Genomic DNA, 20,618 nt, shown 5'->3' with positions numbered 1-20,618 from the left:
ACAGGCAGGGCTGGCAGCACCCTCGTGCCCAGGTGAGGCGGTGACGCCAAGCGCAGGGACCCACGACCTCTGTGCTGTGGCCGCTGGAGATGCGCCGCTGTGCCGCCATCCCCGGCAGGCCGCGGCAGAGCTTGGCCCTGGAATTTTGCTGTTTGAAGGTGCGAGAGGGCGCTGGGGGAGGAGGTGGCTCTTTGCTGGGATGAGTGCACGGCACAGGCACAGACAGGGTGGATTTCAGGGGTGAAGGAGCTCAGAAAGACAGAGGGAAACCCCGACCCACGGGGAAAAGAGGGACATCCCTTGGAAAAGAGGCAGGAGAGCTCCTGCCGTGGAGATGGGGAAAGGGGCCAGGACAAGAGAGGCAGGAGAGCTCCTGCCGTGGAGATGGAGTTAGTCCCTGACATGATTAACAGCCCCATGCAGCTGGCAGGAAGCACCCACGCTGGGAAACCAGCTCAAAGCACGGGGACACCAAAGCCTTCGCTGGACCGGAGTGCTGTAGAGCAGCTGGTCACAGGTCCTGATCCCCTGTAGCACGTCACGAGCATGCAAGCACTCGGCACCAGCCTTCCCGTTGCCATCCCCTGGCCTATTTAGGTCCTAGTTACTATCCAACAGCCACACACTGCCTCAGTCATGAAGGGGTTGAGGGTAAAACAACGTTTTGCCGCCAGCAGCTCTGGTTTGTGGGCCCGGGTAGGAGGGGACAAATGCTGCCACCACCTTCCCCTTCACCAGCACACTGCTGGCCCTGAGCTACCCTTGCCCTGAGCACCTCCATGATTGTTTCCGCCTGATCCCCAGAACAGTTTCTGAAGCTTTCCTCGTATGGCCTGTACAAGTAAGAGATCTGAGATTCCCTTCTAGGAGCTGGGCCATGTTGAGCCATGGCTTTTGGAGGACACCCACCACATCCCCTCGCTGCTCCCCCAAACCCTTCTGTGCCGCTTGCTGGGGTTTCAGCGCCACATCCCGTCCTCTGCAGAGGGGCCCAACAGCTCTGCTCAGCACCCGCCCTCCTCACTAGGTACCTGGCTTGCTGTTATCTTTTAATCTATCATCTGTCATCTTCTTATCTCTGTAATTAAGACCAGAGCATCCAATAGCACACAGCCTCTGCAACGCGTGGCCGGGGTGGGTTTGGAGGTGCAGAGCCACAGCGGAGCAAGAGCACCCCTACACAGCCCGACCCCTCCTCCCCGCAGCCCTCGGCTGCTTCGAGGGTGCAAATTAGCCAGTTAGGCTCATCAACACAGCTCCGACCTCGACAGCCGGCCCAGGCTGAGCTGAATCCGATTTAGGAGGAGCCTTTCTCCAGGCAGCAGGTCTGCTGCGAAAGCCGTTACCTCGCAGTACTGACAGGGTGGAAAAGCCAGGAGTGACTTCCCTGCATGCACTGACGCGCGATAGCGACCAATCCTAGCAGTGACAGACGAGCAGCCGCCTCCTTAGGGTGACAAGATGAGACTGGAGAACCGCACTCCGGTGGGAAAACCAGAGCCGGGGGAGCCACTGACCCCAGACCTTCTTGCCAGAGAGCCACAGCTCAAGTACAGCAGCCCAGCCCACTGCAGCCTATCTTCAGATGTGAGTTTTAAAAGAATCTCATAAAAATAATTCGCAGTTCTCTGTTGAGCACTTGTCCCCTCCAATCCTCTTTACAAACGAGGCCCACAGCCGTGCCGAAGCAAGCAAACCCACCGCTGTGCGGAAGATAAACTAACACACGGCGCAAATCAGGACAGCGACACAGCTGGCCGATATAAACATCGCTCCCCCCCGACACGGGGCACTGAGGGACCTCACACGCACCCGTCACTTCATTTCCAAGCGCACACCCTTTCCCATCGCCCGGTTACCAAAAGCGATCAGCAGTTCGGACCGACAGCAGCCCGGGGTCCGTGTCCCCCCCCCGAGAGCATCGGGCAAGAACACACAGTGAAGCCGTGTGCTGCCGTACCGCCGTAAGGCAACAAGCGGGGTAAAACCCCACCCACCGTACGGTCCGTGGCCAGGGCTACCTCATGCCTTGCAACCTGAGAATACTCCGTGGCCTCTCCTTAACCAGGGCCAGATGGTCCCCAGATCTGCCCTCCTTGCCCGCAGGCTCTCGGGGTGTTTCACAGCAGCACGGTTACATCGCGTCCAGGACCTTCGGGTAGAGGGAAGAGTGAAAAGGGGCCCCAGACCACACCAGGATGGGTGGGAGCACCCGGCGGAGAGGTGCCTCCACAACTTCACTATGAAGTTCTCCGGTGGGAATTAACAGACGACTGTTAAATAGGCTACAACTGCAAGGAAAAAGCCCAACAAAACAACTAAAACCAAAGGCCACCCAGGTAAGATGGAATTTTAAAGTTTGACCTCAAAGTTTATACTCCAGGTTTTAGCAGATACATCACAGAGCTTTTAGGGCTTATTTGGATAACGATATTCAGCAAGACATTCACAACCCCTTTAAATAGTTCAGCGAGGCTTCGCTTCTTACAATGCACTTCTAGCAGAAAACACAGGAGATTTTACTTGCTTTCCTCTGACTGAAGTGCAGCTACAATCTGAGCAGCAGCAAACTTGCTTTGAAAATCATTATCCAGTGAGCGTCGGAGTGGGCCAAGAAGAATAAAAAGCAATCTGCATGAGAGCGCCATTTTGAAGACTGAGTTTGCCAATACTTGGCCAGAACTTTGTTCATATTCTTAGCAGAGAGTTTATAGCACCTTTAAAAATGTTTCAGGTTAGCGCTTCCAACATGCACCTTACCAAAAACAACACTTTGAAGAGAAGATCGCTGGTGAGCCCCGTGGTCGGCACACAAAGTCGGCTCAAGCACTGCAGAGAGGCTGAGGCACGATGATTTAACGGGAGATTTTCACCCCCCGCCGCCCTCATACCTGGACCGTGAGAAGCCAGCAAGATCCTGGCCAGTCCCCTTCTGCTAATGGCACGAGGGAGCAGCAGAGGATCTGCACGATCGGTCCCTTCTGGTGGGATCGTTCAGAAAGGAACGGGAGCAACTCACGAACCACGCAGCAGCAACTTCTCAAATTGTTTAAAAGCGAACTCAGCTCACAAATAAAGCTACTGCCGGAAGACCAGGGCAAAGATGAGAACTTTGAATCGCTTATTCTCACTAGTCACTGCACGTTAGCTAAAGAAAACGCAAGAAAAAGTTTTTCTTGAGACAGAGCTAGCACTGGAAGACCCTTTACCTGCACAGGGCTCAGGGCATGAAGACAGGTCGCTTTAGCAGCCAAGGAAATGGCAGCATTTTAAAAATTCAATCCGCATTCTTGATAAAGTAGGAAAAAGTTCTTCTTGCGATGTTTCTGCTGGCGCGTGGTACGGGAGTGCTGCAGCAAAGCAGAGGAGTTCAGTTCCTCTGAGATGGGTGAACGAGCTCAGCTCCGTTTTTCACCGCGTCCTCCCGAAGTACGCACTGTAACCAACGGAGGGGTAAAAAACCGTCTCAGAACTGCACGCACCCGTGCCGGAGCATGCAGCTGGGCCACCGCAGACGCCTTTTGGACTCGAAACACTTTGGCCCGGGAGCCACGTGCCTTACGCCGGGCGCTGCCGAATGACCAGGGAAAGGCACCCACCGGGCTGGTGCCGCCAGCACCGGCGCCCAGCACGGCCCGGAGGGGGACGCTTACCAACACGAGCTCCCAGTTAGCGTAACTGCGCCCTGAGCTTGCATTAACTAACGCATAATGCCGACGTTTGGTTAGGTGACGTTACTTATCCATTTATTTGACAAAATTAAGTTCAAACTTTTTTTTTTTTATTAAGCACATTCCACAGTACAAAGCTTTAGATCATGAACGATATCTGTACAATTTAACAGTTTCAAGAAGCTGTTCATACACCAACTTTCCAAACAGGTAATTGGCAAACATAATTACAAGTTAGAATTAGACTATCCCAGTGCTTTGAAACATTAATATAGCAGTAATGTACAGTTGCTCAATTATGGTTAGCAAAACAAAGTCCAGAGTGCAGCCAGGATCACTACCATTAAATCCCAGGAGCCAAGTTCCTTGGGTGCCAATCACAAAAGTCCACTGCTATGTTACACAAAGCACAAAGAAGTTTAGACCGCATGTTCAAATACCATTATCTCCCAAGGAAAAACAGGAATTTAAATCTTACACATGCATTTAAAAAAAGGACTCCGTTCTTCGGAAACAAATACCTTTTTCTTCAGGGCTGCAACAGATTTTCCTTTTTAAACAGTTTAATATTAAAGCTATTAGATGAGAAGGGTCAAGTAAGACACTTTCACGAACTACTGCCAAGCTTACCAAAAAGTGATCTTACGGACGCTTAGGAGCGTGTTTTTAATCTTCTGTACTTCATCACATTCGGTCATCTCGATGAAATAAATATTGTTGTAGTAACACGTAAATGGGAGTTTAACTTAAACACGGATCCCAACACCTCTCTCAATGTGAAGGGTGAAGAGGAGAAAACCTTAAGTCGCGCTTCTGTAACGGTTCGGTAACGCCTTGACGTACGCTTTCCTCTGAATTCGCCTGACGCAGAAACGGTGCGTCTAACCGTGGCCGTTCCGCCAGCGACGCGGGAGCGATCCCTCGGCATCGGACATCCCCTAACCTTTCTGATTGCAAAAGGGAAAAATGCAAACCCAAGAAAGTGCTGCCAGAGGACAAAAATACACGACGTACAGACGATCAAAGGAATGACAATGCATTTCTGTGCCAGCACGCATCTTCCCCAGGAAAACAGGCAGATTTCACGCTGAGCTCCACCGAAGCATTAAAGAAAAGCCACCGACAGGCGTAGTCACACACAGCTAATGCAGATAAAATATTCACGTTTGCATTTATCCATGTCTTATTCTGACGGAAGAAAAATGCAGTAGCGTTTATATGACCACATAAATTAGAGGGGAGACTGTGACAACGTAAGAAGGAACTACTGCGACTTCCTAACAAAAGCATGCTGACGAAGAGGAACCATGACCAGGACATCGCACCGTGGTCACAGCCGATAGCTACGGAAAAGAAAAACTAGCACGGTAATCGGCACGGTGACCAGAGCACTGACTTGAAGGGACCTCCGCTCCACCGTAAGGAGGAGTTACAAATGGAACATAAATAAATTTAACTTTGGCCCATGGCATCTTCTCCATTGAGCAGCCGAACTAATGCTAAAGGAGGACATCAGCAGGCGTTTGTGAGGACCTACTGGTGCTGAAAGAAAGACATCTGTAAATACTGCGGCACAAAAATATAAGATACAGAACATAAATTAAACATTTTTTAATTTTTAAAAAGTTTAGAAATTACATTTTAAAATATGTAGTTCCCATTAAAAAAATCCTAATGAATACTGAAAATCTCCGTTTGCAGAGAAAATGTCTAGGCAACTCATATCAACCCCTGCCGTGCCAGTAGTTAGAACATCCTGCTGCCAAGTGCTACCACATTTTGTATTAGTGTGTAGTGTCAGGAAATCCTGACTCCTAGCACCCGGAGGTTACACTGTTATGTACATTATATCTACATGCTTATACAGTATTTGAAATGAGGCAAGCACACATGGAAAGGTTTTACTATACCAAACATTGGGAAGCGTAGGACAGCTGTAGTACGGAGCACAGTTAAAAGGAAAAGACGGTGCTGTACAACTAGTTTAGATAGCCTAGCCTGAATTACAGGTAATCTTTAATTTAAAAGAAATTATTGGTGCAGAAACAAGTAAACGGTAATCCAAAAATATTACTGAGCAATTCAGAAATATTTCTAAGAGTCCAACGTACACTCCTATCAAACGAAACAGGCTCTGAATCTGTCATGAGAGTAAAGTCTAAAGGATAATGGTGACTTTGAAAGCAAAGCTCTGTACATTCTGGGTATGTGTTTGGCACCCAAATTTCATTGGAGAATGTTTTTTCTTTAAAGTCAGACAAAAGTGCAAAGCAATATAAATTAGGCCAAGTCCTTTCTTGACTTCTGATTTATTTCTGAAAAACAAGCCATCAGAGTTCAGTTTCTACGGACAATTTACATGTGAAGCTTTGGATTTCTCATTGCAGGGAAGGATAGGCTTCTGAAATTCATCTACTCAAAGTCAGTGAATTTGTAGTAAATTCAAAGACGACCACTGAGAGCAGGAAAGATTAAGGAATTTAGACATAGAATTGTGCTGCTTTGCATCTACACAGCATCTAGAGCCAATTCTGACTTTAGCTGTCAGTCAACATCTTCAGGCATGTAGTAGCCAAAAATCCAGTAGTTCAAGACCGTGAAACCCTGAAAAAGACAAAAGACAAGCTGAACTGACAGAAGATACAAATCCAAAAGCAACATTTGGAGACATCTGGAGGAGGTTAGGCCCACACCATCGTTTGCGCTCCAGGCTGAAACTCAAAGGGCAAAATACCTGCGAGGAGTGCAACACTTAGGCGACACATTAAGGGGGTGCTCGCCGTTAAATACTTCCCTCTGTGCTGCAAGTCCTTCCTTCAAGGAGAGATGCACCTCCACAGGACGCTGCCTTGGCTGCGGAACATGCTCTGAATTCAGTGGGAGAGCAAGATTCCCAATGGCACTAGTCCTCGGGGGCTCACCTATAGCTTGGGAGTTTTCTCACGTGGAGTAAGAATCAAAACCCTCTTGGGGACTAACAGGTGAACCACCAGCTAGTCTCGCCAAATGCTGAACGCTATTTCCTGAGACGGTGACCTACATACAACTGCGAGAAAATATTCCTTTCTTCTCCATGCTGCAGAGGAGCAAGCTTTGCACAGGATGCAAAGTTCAGCTGCTTTAATACATGGGGTTTTAAGAAAACAGACAAAAAACTCAAGTAATTTTATATTTCGGTTACCTTTTCCAGCCACATGACTCCATTATTAGCTTGGAGCCAGTACAAATTCTTAGTGTAATTAAATCTGAACTTTGATTTTACCTGCCACTTCCCAAAATCATTTTTATGGACTACAGAGAACCACCCTCTTCTGATACGAAATTCCCATGGAAGGTTAAAACATCTTTCGGCACTTCCCCTTGACTTCCCTTCCCCCAGCCCAAGGCCTAGTGCTTAATATAAGAATATTAGACTATCATATGGTAACAATTTTTATCATGTTACAATAAACAACAGGAATTCGACAGAAAGCAATAAAACCTTTGCAGCCAACTGCCAGGACTGTCAAAAATGATCCGCTTTGAAGAGACGTAACATTGCAAGCCTTGTAAAAAAGTGTACAGGGCTGCCTCAAGATTCAGAAAACTCTAATGTCTGAAAGCATATAAAACTATTTCATTAAATGTCATAATGAAATATTAGCTGTTTGGCCATAATTTTACGTAGATTTACGTTTTTTGGATTCTGAGGTCAGACAAACCCGTCAAAAAGTGACATCACAGCACCTCTTCTACATAGGAAATAGCTGTTAAGGGACTGTCATTACCAACACCAACAACTCCCAGGGTACGGAGGTCTGCGTGGTTTCAGTCGTGCGTCACGGGACAAGTCAGACATAAGCTGTGCAAAACTGCCAAGCGTGCAGGATTTGAACGGAAGAACACCCTGCCAAAGGCATTTCGTATCTCACTGACAAATCTCAGTGACAGTGGGTCTTGTGGGCCACGCGGGGCAGGAGAGGAAAGCAAGACACCAGCATATTGCTGGTCAAGCGAATCGATATAAATTTTATTCAACTCCTAATTTCTGTTGTGCTTAAGACACGCTATGCATAGCTTTTCCATGAATCAAAGCTAATAGAAGAAGCCTGACAAATATACTCCTGTAATTTTTTTTAAAGACAAAACAACAAAAAAGATTTGTCAATCTCAAAGTATCTTATAAGTTAACAGAAGAAAGTACTGGTGTGTGAACTGGAAGACAGATTGTTCCTAAAACTACTGTCATCTTCTCACAGAGCCTATTCTATATGCCTGAAAAGGCAAGGGGAAAAAAAAGAATTATTCAGAAAGGAGAAAAGGAATTTTCCACGGATGGAAAACCATCCAACTTCCACAAGGCTTGGAGTTTCCACAGCAGAAGTTGACCTAGGTATGGACCCAGGTGGCACGGAAGCCAATGGCAGTATCTCTGTCTTAAAAGGAGCAGGACAGAGTCCCTAAGGATGTCACCATCAGTGACAGCAGCAAGCTTTCCACAACAAGGGTGTAAGCATGTCAGCCCGGATCAAACAAAATCATTTTGAAGTGGAAGTCATGGGTGGAGGACCTGGCTCTTCGGGTAGTTTCAGGATTTACCTCCCGAAGTCGTATCTTTAGCCACGTCCCCACCCTGCACAAACATTAAGTTTAGCAGTTTAGCTTTTTCAGATTCCTGTTGTCCTACTGCAGGCAGGATTAGGAAGTCCATGCGTTTTACTAAACCACCCTTGCAGCGGTGTTCTTAAAATGGGGTTTTAAGGGAAAGTTCCATTAAGTGCTGATCCTGCACACTAGCTCATCATCATACCATAAGACTTCTTCCTTAATCGTGGACCTAATTATATTAAGTAATTATAGGTCCAGAAAGACAGGCAACTCAGTCTAGCGATGGCCAGCTTTTTGCTTTGACCCTCTGTGAAACATAACGAGCCAAGAGATCCAAGCGTCCTATCCAGAGAGGACGTTATCCTGGCTTTTTTTAAAACGAGTAGGAGTTCCCTTAGTAGGAAAGGCAGCCAACACTTTCCTAAGGAACGCTTACAGGTGAAGGAAAACTAATTTTTAAGAACCAGCACCTCAAAGCAGCAAAGCGTGCCTTCACAAGGGAAGGTATTTCCTAGCCAGAAGCAGAGGTCCTACAGGAGGAGTGGAAAAACCCGAGGAACTCATTGCCACGGCAGGGATAAACATATACAGAGAGAGAATGAAAATCCATGCTTACATGAAGATAGGGAAAGCTTTTCCCACAATGTTTAAGCAAAGTACTAACTATCTACTTCAAACAAAATAAATCCTTCCTGTTGGGGCAATGTTACTCCTAACTCCTCTTGCTGCGGTGTCTCCACTTCCTTGGAAGCGTCCAGTCTCAGCGCTGCCAGAGACGGGGCACTGGAGAAAGGGGCGACTGCTCTGCTTTGGTAAGGCGATGGCTGCGTTTCCAACTTGTTGGCAGCAACATAGATGACATAAGGAAAAGAATCCACTATTCTAACAAACAGATCTACAGCGGAGCTTTTACCCACCGTGCTTCGAGAACTAAATGAAGCTGACTTGCAGAAAAACGGAAACAAAATAGGCACAGTTCATGCGCACTGTTTCTGACAGCTCTGAGTTGTCATGCTGCCTAACACGATGTAATTTTTAGTTCTGAAAGCTTTCCATGCTATTTGTGGTTATCTCAGAACTGCTCATTTCTGATGAGCATTTGTCCAAAGGTTCTATGTACATTCAGTTTACTAGAGATGCATTACAATGCTCATTTATAAAGATTTGCGTAGTGAACAGATGCACCAAGAGCTCTAACGGGCTCTGATTTCACAGGGTATTTGGAATACTTGTGCGATACACCAAGTCTCCCCCATTTCCAAGAGTGTTGTGAATACCTAATAACTTTCCATAAAACACGTGAAGTACCCGATTATAAACAGGAGGGATTATAGAAGGGGATCAGATAACAGGACATGACAAGTTTTATAAGCTGAAGCATGACCATACGAACACTAAACAGGGAAAGAAGTGGCATAAATAGGGTTTATTTTCTTCAGGAAAACATCAGCTTGTTGCTTTAACTAAGGCAACCTGCAGGCAGAGTGATAATTTCAGATATTTATAATACATCCAACAGAAAGAGGGAGACTTACCTTCTGAGGGTAGTAAAGTGCAGACTGTTATCTGGAGATGTAAGTGTATGTCCTAGATGGAGAGCGGGTCTCATTCTGGGCACTGGGTGGCACATTTAAGAAATCCCAAATCAGAATTGTATCGTCATGGGAACTACTAATGATCTGAAACTCATCAAACTGGAGTCTGAAGACACGTCCTGAATGTTCCTGCGAGCAATAGGAAATCAGCTTAGCAAGGCAAGAAGAGGGTAACATCTCACTACATTTGTACTCACAGGTGTAGCTGGACACAGAATGGCGTACTCAAACTCTGGTGTGCTGGTTAAGAAACCCGTAGTTGTAATTACACTCAAGTTTAAGAGAAGCTGATTTCGTATGTCAGGTTTTTTCACCAAAACACATGGCTTCCAAATCCAGTGCTTGTAAGCCCTGAGCCCCCCCCCCGGAGGAGCCCCGAAGGAGCCAGCCGTAGAGGCTGAGATTATTAAAGACAAAAGCAGCCTATCAATCAAGCAGCAGCAATTTAGAAGATTGGCCGGCACTGACAATCTGCCAGGGCTCCTTCTCTTACAGAACATTTGCATTCAACGCTGCTGCTAACTCCGTTTTTGTACGGCCCTAACACACCACGTCACAGCTTCACCTAGGACACGCTGCTGGAAGGATCATTATGGCTCACTTGCTAGTCAAGATGACTGTGTTCAAAGGGAGGTGGAGGAGTACATGCTCCGTCAGCTCTTTCAAGACATCTCAAAATGGCACTACGAGGCCCAGAAAAGGTTCTCCTCTTTGTCCGGCTTATCCATTTTTAATAAATTTAAAAGGAGTACGCTACCTTTATCAGAGAACTAACCGAAGCTGTCAGACTGATCTCCGAACTATAACCTGAGCTACAGTATACCCACAGAAGGGAAAGAATCAACTTTTTCAGTAAAACTAAATACACTGCATTCACATGGAATAGAAGAATGGTTAAATCTCGTCTCTATGCGAAGACTGCTGAAAAGAAAGAAGAATTAGAAGCATTTCTGGCCATGTAAGCACTTCTTTAGGTGTTGGAAGGGCCAAGCACATGCTGAATAAGCCAGTTACCATCACATACAGACAACAACTTTGGGTTGCTACTAGCTTGTCAAACTGACTCCTGAAGGAAAATTTCATGCACATTTCAGTGAAAAGAACAATAAACTCATTTCCCCAATTTTCTTTTAATTAAGTTTACTGTCATAAACCAAAACCCTCATTACAAAGAAAAATATAACTTAAGCAACAGCCTTAAATCTGATAGTCCTCTGAAGCGATTAGAGTTCCTGTGGTAATCCTTTCAACCCAACCTCCCTTCCCTCTTCACATCTCTTCCTTCCAAACTGAAGGGTTAGGAGAAAGGTTTGGGAAAGGCTCACGAGATTCCTCCCCCCTTTTTAAATAAGAAGGAATTCAAAGCCAGCGCTACAATGGTATTGGGGAAACACACCAATAACTAGAATTATTTGATACAGTGTCATGCTGTTTTTTGGGGTTTTTTAAGAGTATCTGAGAATCTCAAACTAGAAAAAACTTGATCCTTCTTTTAAGCTCAGATCCAAATCATTCAGGATATAACAATACATAGATTTTTCTTTATTCTTAGAATAAGCAGCAGCCTAGGCTTTATAAAACATCCCGAGTTTTTCACCTATCCCACTACAATGTAATAAAATGCCTCTCACTTACAAATAAAAGATTTCAGAAAACCCCAAATGAATTAATTTTACATACCACTAACGTACGCAAGCATAATGTACTTGCTGGGGCACGAGGGTCAAGAGCAGCTTGCAAGTCCCAAACTTTAATTTTGCTATAAAGTAAAATAAGAAGGTCATTATGAAAGCATTGTTTCCAGTATAAGCATAGAAGAAACATCTAAAGCAGTGGAAAGTATGCCAGATTTTCCCTCGAGCTATTTTATCAGGATCAAGCAAATTGTCAGACTCTATCTTCACTAAAATACTAACCCTAAATCTCGTAAAACACAGATAGTTTTGTATTTCTTTTTAGCACCAAATACAGTTGATGTCTTTGTGATGGACCGAGTGGGTTGGTTATATGAAAGACAAATCGACTGTGTATGCACAAGCCATTCTGGAACTGCAGAAGATCTTGAAAGCTCACAGCACTACTGATGAGGTGCAAAGTTCCAGTGGGAATCAAGCTGGGACTGCCAACCCCAGTGAGACACTAAACCCAAATAAAAGGCTAGAGACAAACACAGTTCAAGAACTGTCTTCAGTAACTCTACTGTTCACCTGAACTATAAATCAGGCAGAGAAAGAAATGGAGAAATTGGACATGGATGTAAGCTGTCCTGAATCCACTACACGCTGAAAATACTGAGCACGTCAGAAGCGCCAACAAGCGGGGCTCCTGCCCTCAACCCAACAGAAATGGTCACTAAAGACTTCTGAGAGCCCCACAAGATATATTTAAGCTCACAATAAACATTTTCAGTGCTGCTGTCTTACAAAAATAGAAAGCCCAAACTACTCTAAGCACACAGGACCTGGCAAGGAGCAATTCCTGAGGAAACAAACAAAGGAACGTCACTTCAGCCAAACAAAAGTTTACTTTCTATGGAAAGGCAAACTTGAAAGATAACACAATTTAGGAGTTTGCTAAAGAGCACCAGAAAAGCAGTTTCTTGGCTACTTAGAAGTGCAGCCTGCTGCGTTGAAATGCTCAAGCAGAAGCCACTCAGTTAAATATTGATCCATTAGTCAAATCAGAAGAGAACCCTTACGCAAGGGAACACGAGGCTCCAAGGCTTTCAGAAGATGCTTTGCTAAGAAAGGCAAAATTCTTTGAAATTGCTTTCAAAAACATACCCATCGTAGGCTCCACTAACAATCCTCTTATTGTCGAACCTGATGCATCGAACCAGTTCTTCATGGCCTTCTAATACTCTTAAACAGGCACCGCATTCAATGTCCCATAGCCTTAAGAGAACAGAGGAGAAAATCTTTGAGTACTTCAGGTTCAGCACTGTCCCTTAGCCTCAACACGCAGTGATTTAAGTGTGCTACTGAACCGTTTTCTGTGGGAGGTATCACATAATTTGCTTAAAAAGGCATGAGAACCCTGAGATGTTCCTTGGATGCGATTCAGAGATAAGTCTGTGTTGCAGCTGCAGTATATCAAAATTGATTTAGTCATTCAAAATTACATACAAGTAAAGGCTGGATACATGTGAGGTTATCTTGGGAAACTTCAATACACTTTTTTCTATTCTGCATAATCCAATGATTAGAGGTTCAGAAAGTAATTAAGAAAACCAGTGACCAACGTCTTCCTCATCTCCCCAAGCAGAAGGCAAGGTGATAAACTGTAGCGATAGGTAAGAAGCTTTGTCTACCTTTGACATAAACATCAGTGTCCCACTTTTTCACAGGGATGCGATATGTTTACTCTCGCACTGAGTTAAGTTTCATTCATACATCATCTGCTCCAACAGCAAGACATACCAAGGATGTTTTGCACATGCAGGAGTGCAGGCAGCATCAAAGGTCCGGGGAAATCCTATTTTCACACGTGCAAATGTACACTGTTACATACCGATAGCAGCTCGTGGGCACCCACCTAATGGTATTGTCTGAAGATCCACTGACAACTAGTCGATCCCTGTACTGGAGGCATGCAATGCCACGCTTGTGCCCATTTAGAGTACGAACAAACTCGCACGTACTTGTACTCCAGACCTGTGAAACATGGGATAAACGCTCCTCTGAGAATTACGCCCAAACGAGGTTTTTGAATTGCAACAGAAGCCGTTATGAATTCATAAACAGAAGAGGTCTGAGGCTGACGTTTGCTGGACAGTGGAATGAAAACTCGCATGGTATTTTCACGGGCAAAGAGTGTGTACCTGGCATTAATGGAAGACCGGCGCTATGGGGACCTAGCAGTGACAAGAGCCACGGGCACTGCTATTGCACATCGAGTCAATGAGAAAAGTTGGGGGGGTTGTATGTAAAATATTTTCAGGTGGTAGAGACTGCCCCAAATGATTTGAAAAACTTGATTACACTTGAATCCTGTTAAGTTAGTAAACATTTTTAAAAGTGGGAGTTATCACATACACAAAAACCGCCACGTTTTTTTACCAAAGAAGTTGCTAGCAATCTACTAGTAAGAGAAGGCCAAAACTGTGGCCTATAAGAGTTTGGTGGCTGCTTCTTTCTTAACATTGAATGATTCAATCAACTTTGCCCATTTTTAATGAACTGTAATTGAAGTTGTTACATAGAGTATCCAGTGGCTCATTTTCCAACACAGAGTGCAGCAGGATCTTTGGCAGACATTTGGACATTAAACTGCCAAAAGCTTTTTGGCACAGTCTACGGTAGCTCTGGTTCTAGAAAGGGAAGGGTGGAAACGCCTTTGTTATATTAATACACTCTGGGTAACTCAAATCTTCTGGTATGTAACAGTCTTCAAATACAGCCTCTTAATTCTTCAAACGTGGCAAAGTCTGGTTGAGCTGCTGGGAAGGCGTGGTGAGGAAAGGCAACTGCTGATAAATTTCACGTCTGGAACAGGACTGCCAATTGAAATAAAAAATACCGCTTGGAAAAAGGCACAAAATGTGCCACATTTAACAAACAAACCCATCTTGAGACTAGAGTTCAAACAGCAAATGGGCTTTACTTTTTCGCAATTGTACGACAGAAGCCACAAAAATGTTACGAGCCTAGTTATGCACATAAAGACATTAACAGCTAGCAAGAGGAAGCAGCTCGCCAAATGGTAAAGAAAAAGGCACAGAACTGCTTACAAACACCTCGGCTATTCAGAGTTGAGTATCACGCAGAAGCTTTTCTGGCTTGGTAGGCATGCAGACCTAGAGCAGAGCTCTGCCAACTTACTTTAATGGTCCTGTCACCTGATGCTGACACAATATACTTGTCATCGAAGTCTACCACGTTAACGGCAGCACGATGGCCAACTAAGACACGGCGCAGGGTGATATCAGTAGGTGATGCCATATCCCAAACAGCAATTGATCTGTCCTTTGAGCATGTCACCATTAAGCCGTTACTGAACCTCAAATGAAGCACTGCCTCGTTGTGATGAATCAACGTGTTCAGAACTTCACCTGTATTTACATCCCAAACTCTGCAAAAGAAAAGAATTTTACTCCAAATGAAGGATGACGGCTATGCATGGTGTAAAGCGTGAACATGCACGTCTGCTACTGTCTCTAATGGAGAGCGCTCTGGTTGCTTAACACCCTCTTAGGGCTTGGGGAAGGCAGGAAGAGGGCAACTGGGGAAGTATCCTAGTCCATGTCTCGGAGTCACAGGCAACAATTAACAGCAGCGAACAATTAGGCCAAGAAATGCCTAAGCTGGGACCACTGCTAAGAGAAGGGGCTGCTTAACAACGACAACAATTCTGTAACTCTTCCAGGATGATTAAAATCCGTATGATGTATAAATAGATGGAACAGACTAAAACCAATACTCTCCAATATGATTTTTTCAGTTTTACACCATTCATTCAGATTTAGCACACGCTACAGGCAACTGGGGTGTAGCACCCTCCAGGGCTACCTACCATCTTACGTGAAGTGCAAAATCACTACTTAATTTATACTACCTGAAGGGCGTTATGATCAGTTCTTAATTTTTTAAAATTTTTCCAGAGATTGACATTGGTATACCAATGCAAGACACCAGAAGGAGACAAGGCCCTTCCACTGAACTGTATCTGAGCATCTTTGTTGGACATCTGCTGACCATTGAATTCATACAAGAATTTAAACTCAGTAACATTAAAATTGCTGTCAGATAAGTGCTCCATATATACCAAGTACCCTTTCATTAATAGTCATAATTAAGAGATGTCAGAAGGCAGTATAAGAAACCCTAAATGAGGAAATTATCGTATAGTTGGCCATCAGCCATTCTGCGACTTCAGGATATGCCTTGAATCATACAGGTCACATTCCTTCAAAACCCTTAACACTAAAAAAATGAGACTGAGATTTGGAAATATGTTTGTTGAATGTGTAGCTTTGCCAAGTGTGAATATCTTGAATGTGATAATATATCACATTCAAATTAGGGATGTTTCCTGATATTTGCAGATTATTGTAAATACACCCAGTGCAAAAAATTAACACTCACCTCACTGTAGAGTCTGAAGATCCAGTTACAATGACTCTTTCATCATACTGCAGACAAAGAACTGAGCCAGTATGTCCTGTTAATACTTTCAAACATTCCAAGCTTGTTTTGTCCCAAATCTGTTAAAAATAAGAAGTATAAACAGCTTATCAAGAACACGGATCCAAGACTTGAACATTGCCACAACAGAGAAGGAAGGAAGAGAACTGGAGATAGCAGGAAGAATCCATGGGCAGTTAGTCTCTCCTAACAGTGGGCCTGTCCTCCCTTTTGGCTTAAGGAAGTCTCCTTGATGCAGGTTTTTGACAGAACAGCGAAATAATCAATGATCACAAAAAGATAAAAGCCTGTTTTGCGAAAGGAAATGCCATGGATGATTAGCGTGAAAGCAACCTATTAGCATGAAAGCGAACTACTAGCAGTGACAAGAGACACAACTAAGGACAGTGGCAAGTGCAGCCTTCATTCATGTTCTGCGAACTCTGATTTCACAAGCATTTCTTTGTAGTCAGCAGTATCAGTCTCCTGGCTGGCAGTCCCCAAAGTTTCTAAAGCAAAGCGCAGGTGAGAACTTCGCAGGGCTACAGAAGACATCCCATCCTCACAAACCCTGCACAGATACATACTGTCCCACGACGAGACAAGAGAAATCATCGAGGAGACACAAACAGCTACCTTTCCAAGGCAGAATTACCCATTTACCTCTATCGAAAAGACTGGAAAAAATGTTTACCTTAATGGAGTTATCTCGTAGGCCACTGATAATCTTTTCATCATCATACTGTAAACAGTAGACACCTTTGCTGTTTTCAGAGCGGCACTGAATCCTTTGCAAATTATGTCGCCCACACCGCCAGTTAGATTCTATAGTCTAAGAAGAGGGGAAACAATCAGGAGTTCGGCACGAGGCTGCATGCTTGAGCATGACTGCTCCAACACATACACAGCAATCTTTCCACTTTAACATACGTCATCCTTAAATTTGAAGTAGGTAAGACTTAAATGGATCCCCCCCCCCTCCCCCCAATAAAACCACACAAACCACAACGAATTAGAATTAGGACTTTTATAATTTGTCATGACAAAAGCTGTGTTTAGTGGTGAAAACTATGGTCAACTAACCTTAATGAGAATTTCCAAAGGAGCCATTAGAGAGATACATTTCATAACAATTCAGTTCCCCCCCCCATATTTACACGACCATCTGACATAAGCAGCAAAGATTAAACCAAGAGCTCATACGGTGCCATGTTCAGTCTCACCTGAGTAACTAACATTACAGAACTGCTGAGTCCAACAGGGAGGTTATGGGAGTTCGTGGACCTTTCCTTCCCCTACCCAGTCATTTCACCTATTAACTGTTGTTACGCATCTTAGAAAGGGATTTTGAGATATGAAAACCTCCTCTAAGCACCTTAAAGCCTGATAAAAATAAAACTGAACAGGGACTATAAGATTTCAAATAATCCAAACTTACTTTTTTCCCCCCCTTAAAACCTGCGGAAGTGTCATTCTCAACATTTTCATTCTGAGAGATATTTTTAAGGAAAGAGACCTGACACACCTTAAAAAGCCGCACACTATTTCAGAGCAGAACCAGGATGATTCCCCTGTTCTAATCAGCTTTATTACTTGTAAGACAACCAACGTTGGTTTCAAAGAGATGTAGGATTTTGGATAGGAAGTTCGTAACAACAATCGTAAGAGAATCCATGCACAGAACTCCAGGCCAACACCTGCAGTACCTAGACAGGTTGGGATGCTTTCCGTCTTCCAGTGTAGGCACCGGAACAGGCCATTTATTTAGCTATTTCCCTGGGATCCCTCCCAAATACTGCATGGAAACCTGGGGAGAAGCTGATCAACTGTCAGTTTGTTTGGAAAAGCGTATTTATAACCAAATCCCAACTTTCAAAGCAATAGCAGGCACCTCTGCAGCTCCTCCAAGACTGGAAAACAACTGAAACGCTTATTAAAGACAAAAGTGCAGCGCTACCTTGACGTCCCAATTCTAGGAAAACACGTCTGCTCCAAGGGAAAACTAACCTACCACTTTGTTTTCCACGTATTTGCTCCTTCAATTGTCTCCCATTATGCAATCTGGAGAGAATTATACACAGTCATAATACAAACCTGATGTGCCACAGGAATTTGTCTAAATCATAAGTACTAAGAGATGGTTCTAGAGGAGCATGCTGACAAGTTATTCATCCCCTCTCATTCTCTTCCATGGGGAAGTTAATGAAATTAAGATAGCAAGTCATCCGTCAGTTTGGGATCAGCTTTTCTGGCCAGCTAGTGCGCTGCTGATTGTCAGACTGGGAGCTGGGCTTAAAACGCTCAAGTCTGACACTGCGCTGGTTCAGCCTTGGACTCCTGCCTTGAAGGTAGCAGTCTGCTCATTGTGCTACTTGCTCAGCATAGGATGGAGCTTTAGAGGAGGAAGGATGGGCAATTCTCCAGCTTTATCTGAAGATATATCAGCTGTGCTAGGAGGGCAGAACTGCAACTCATTAACTCCTTTGCTGCTACAGAGGTGACCCTCGGAAACAGGAGAGGATTTTAGACATTAATAGCATGAACTAATATAATTACAGATCTGAAGGGCAAGATATTTAAAAATGCAATACTAGCGCTGAAGACACAGGAGATAAAACATGACAGATTAGAGATACCCAATTTAAATAGTTTTAGAAACCATATATGTTCAGCCATTCAACTCTAAGAAGTCTAAGGGAGAGTTTCCCTAAAGCAACGTTCTTGGAAAGGTCTGAAAAAAGCAGCCGCACATAACACGCGCCGGATTACTCTAGCTGCCGAGTGCTCAAACACCATTCGAGCACTTTCACACTTCAGCTTCCTGCGACAGTGATTACCGATAGCTACAGAATGCATTAAGAACACCACAAATCAGAAATTTTGCTTGTAACAGTTTCCTAAACGAAACAGCAGTCAGTAAAAGTATGCTCACCAGACATTCAGGACACTAGCTGGCTTAATTCTTCGAAGTTCACTATAGGAAGCTACTTAATAAGCTCCCTGTAAGAAAATGTGGCTTCAAATAAAATAAACTGAAATATTACTTATATCTACGTGAAGGCACGATAAAGCAGTAAGTCATATGCAGGTGCACATTTTAATTCTGTGAATAGATGTCATTTCATTTAGACATTATACGATGTGGCTACTGTGGGAAAATACTTCATGTTTTTCGAGAACTTGTAAAATCCCCTTACACTGCGTAAATTTTCAATATGCTGGGAAAGTAGCCACAATACACAGAGAATATACAGCAGCATTTCAATTGGCGACAGAGTGAAAACAGATGTGTACGTATAGAAAAATAACATTATTTTAGATGACTAAATACGGCTGAGTGGGTGGGCAACCTGGAGGACCCTCTGAAAAAGAACATGTTTAATACAATACTGGCAACCACATTAAAAGCTTCTTGCTATAGGAAATTTCTGGTTGTTACCGAATAGTGCAGTTAGTCAAAGTCTTCATCTGCACCTTCCTTCCAGGAGCTATCTTAATAAACTGTGAATACACCGAGTAGGTAGGCATGCATGTACAAGGGGCGAGGGAGAAATTGCTGTGTTCTCTGGACTGTTACAAGCATCAGGGAGTCAATGCTGAAGAGACCTGTGGTTTATCTGCATATTTATGGTACCAAACCCAATACTAACATATGCAACACCCAGTACTCTATTTTCTACAGATCCCCCTCAAAGTCTCCAAGATAACTGCCTCTAAACTTGTTTTTCACAATTAAAAGCAAGATGTTGCAGAACACTATCTCCTTTAGTTCACACACATAGAAAAAAAGTTTCTCACACTTTTCTAAAAGCTCACTAGAGCAATAGCAGCACGCAGCTGACAAATGCTGTATAACCAACAAAATCTGGACATACAAGGGATAAAGACCAAGCACGAGGCCAAAGCATCTGCCACAGCAGGAGAGCCATTTGGCAGCTGAAGAAATGCATGAATAGATAAAAAAAGGCACTTAGAGAGGAAAGTACACATAGAAAACAGCCCAAGATGCAGAGGTATAGCCAAGCCTTGACCATGCCAGAATATGTTGACTGGTACAAAGATGCACGGTAAAAAAAGATGCAATTCATCTGGATTAACAGTTGGAACATTTGCTATGCATTCGAAGTGTTAAGGATAATCCACTAGGAACAGGGGTTTTTTCCCCATTTGATAATGTCACTGTGTTCAGCTCCTTGGCTAAAAATTGCATTTTTATCCTTGTGAATGTTATTGCAGAGTAAGTGGGTTTATCTTAATCCCATAAACCAAGGAGTTTGTTCCCTCCAAACACACAATTCTCCTGCAGGACAAATGGGGCAGAAAAAAAGAAAAAGGAACCTACACATTTGTTACGTCCGTAGGGATTTCTCCTGAAGCATTAGGCATTTACACTAGGGGCAGTTAAAATCCAAACCCTTGTTCTTTGCATGCTTTCTTTCAAAAGAAGAAAGAAAATCCTTCCTGGCTGTGGCGGAGGAAAGGCAAAAGCAAATGAACTTATGTTATCAGGGTGGAGAGGGCTTAGTATTTCATTCATTATGAAGCTAAGAGGGTTTGATAAGCAAAGACAAAATGACAGCTTGGCCATGGCACCAGGCTCCCTGCATCTTTGAGGTCTTTCCTCTCTCAGACTCTCTGTAGAT

The 20,618-nt window shown here is 44.0% G+C and overlaps 1 protein-coding gene across 1 annotated transcript in view; it reads right to left on the bottom strand.

The window, feature by feature from the left end:
• Positions 1-3,762: 3,762 nt before the first annotated feature.
• The window catches only part of FBXW11 (F-box and WD repeat domain containing 11), a 68,650-nt gene continuing 51,794 nt past the window's right edge, over positions 3,763-20,618 (bottom strand). Inside the window, exons 6-13 of the mRNA XM_009273202.1 lie at positions 16,670-16,807; positions 15,937-16,055; positions 14,674-14,923; positions 13,388-13,506; positions 12,637-12,747; positions 11,534-11,612; positions 9,794-9,982; positions 3,763-6,275 (exon numbers count right to left, since the gene is read on the bottom strand). Coding sequence (XP_009271477.1) covers positions 9,821-9,982; positions 11,534-11,612; positions 12,637-12,747; positions 13,388-13,506; positions 14,674-14,923; positions 15,937-16,055; positions 16,670-16,807 — 978 coding nt within the window. The 3' untranslated portion in view covers positions 3,763-6,275; positions 9,794-9,820. The remainder of the gene's footprint in view (positions 6,276-9,793; positions 9,983-11,533; positions 11,613-12,636; positions 12,748-13,387; positions 13,507-14,673; positions 14,924-15,936; positions 16,056-16,669; positions 16,808-20,618) is intronic.

The sequence above is a fragment of the Aptenodytes forsteri genome, unplaced genomic scaffold, assembly GCF_000699145.1.
Source record: "Aptenodytes forsteri isolate BGI_AS27 unplaced genomic scaffold, ASM69914v1 Scaffold351, whole genome shotgun sequence".
Lineage (NCBI taxonomy): Eukaryota > Metazoa > Chordata > Aves > Sphenisciformes > Spheniscidae > Aptenodytes > Aptenodytes forsteri.
Note: the sequence above shows the minus strand (reverse complement) of the source record. Positions and strands in the feature narration are given on the sequence as shown.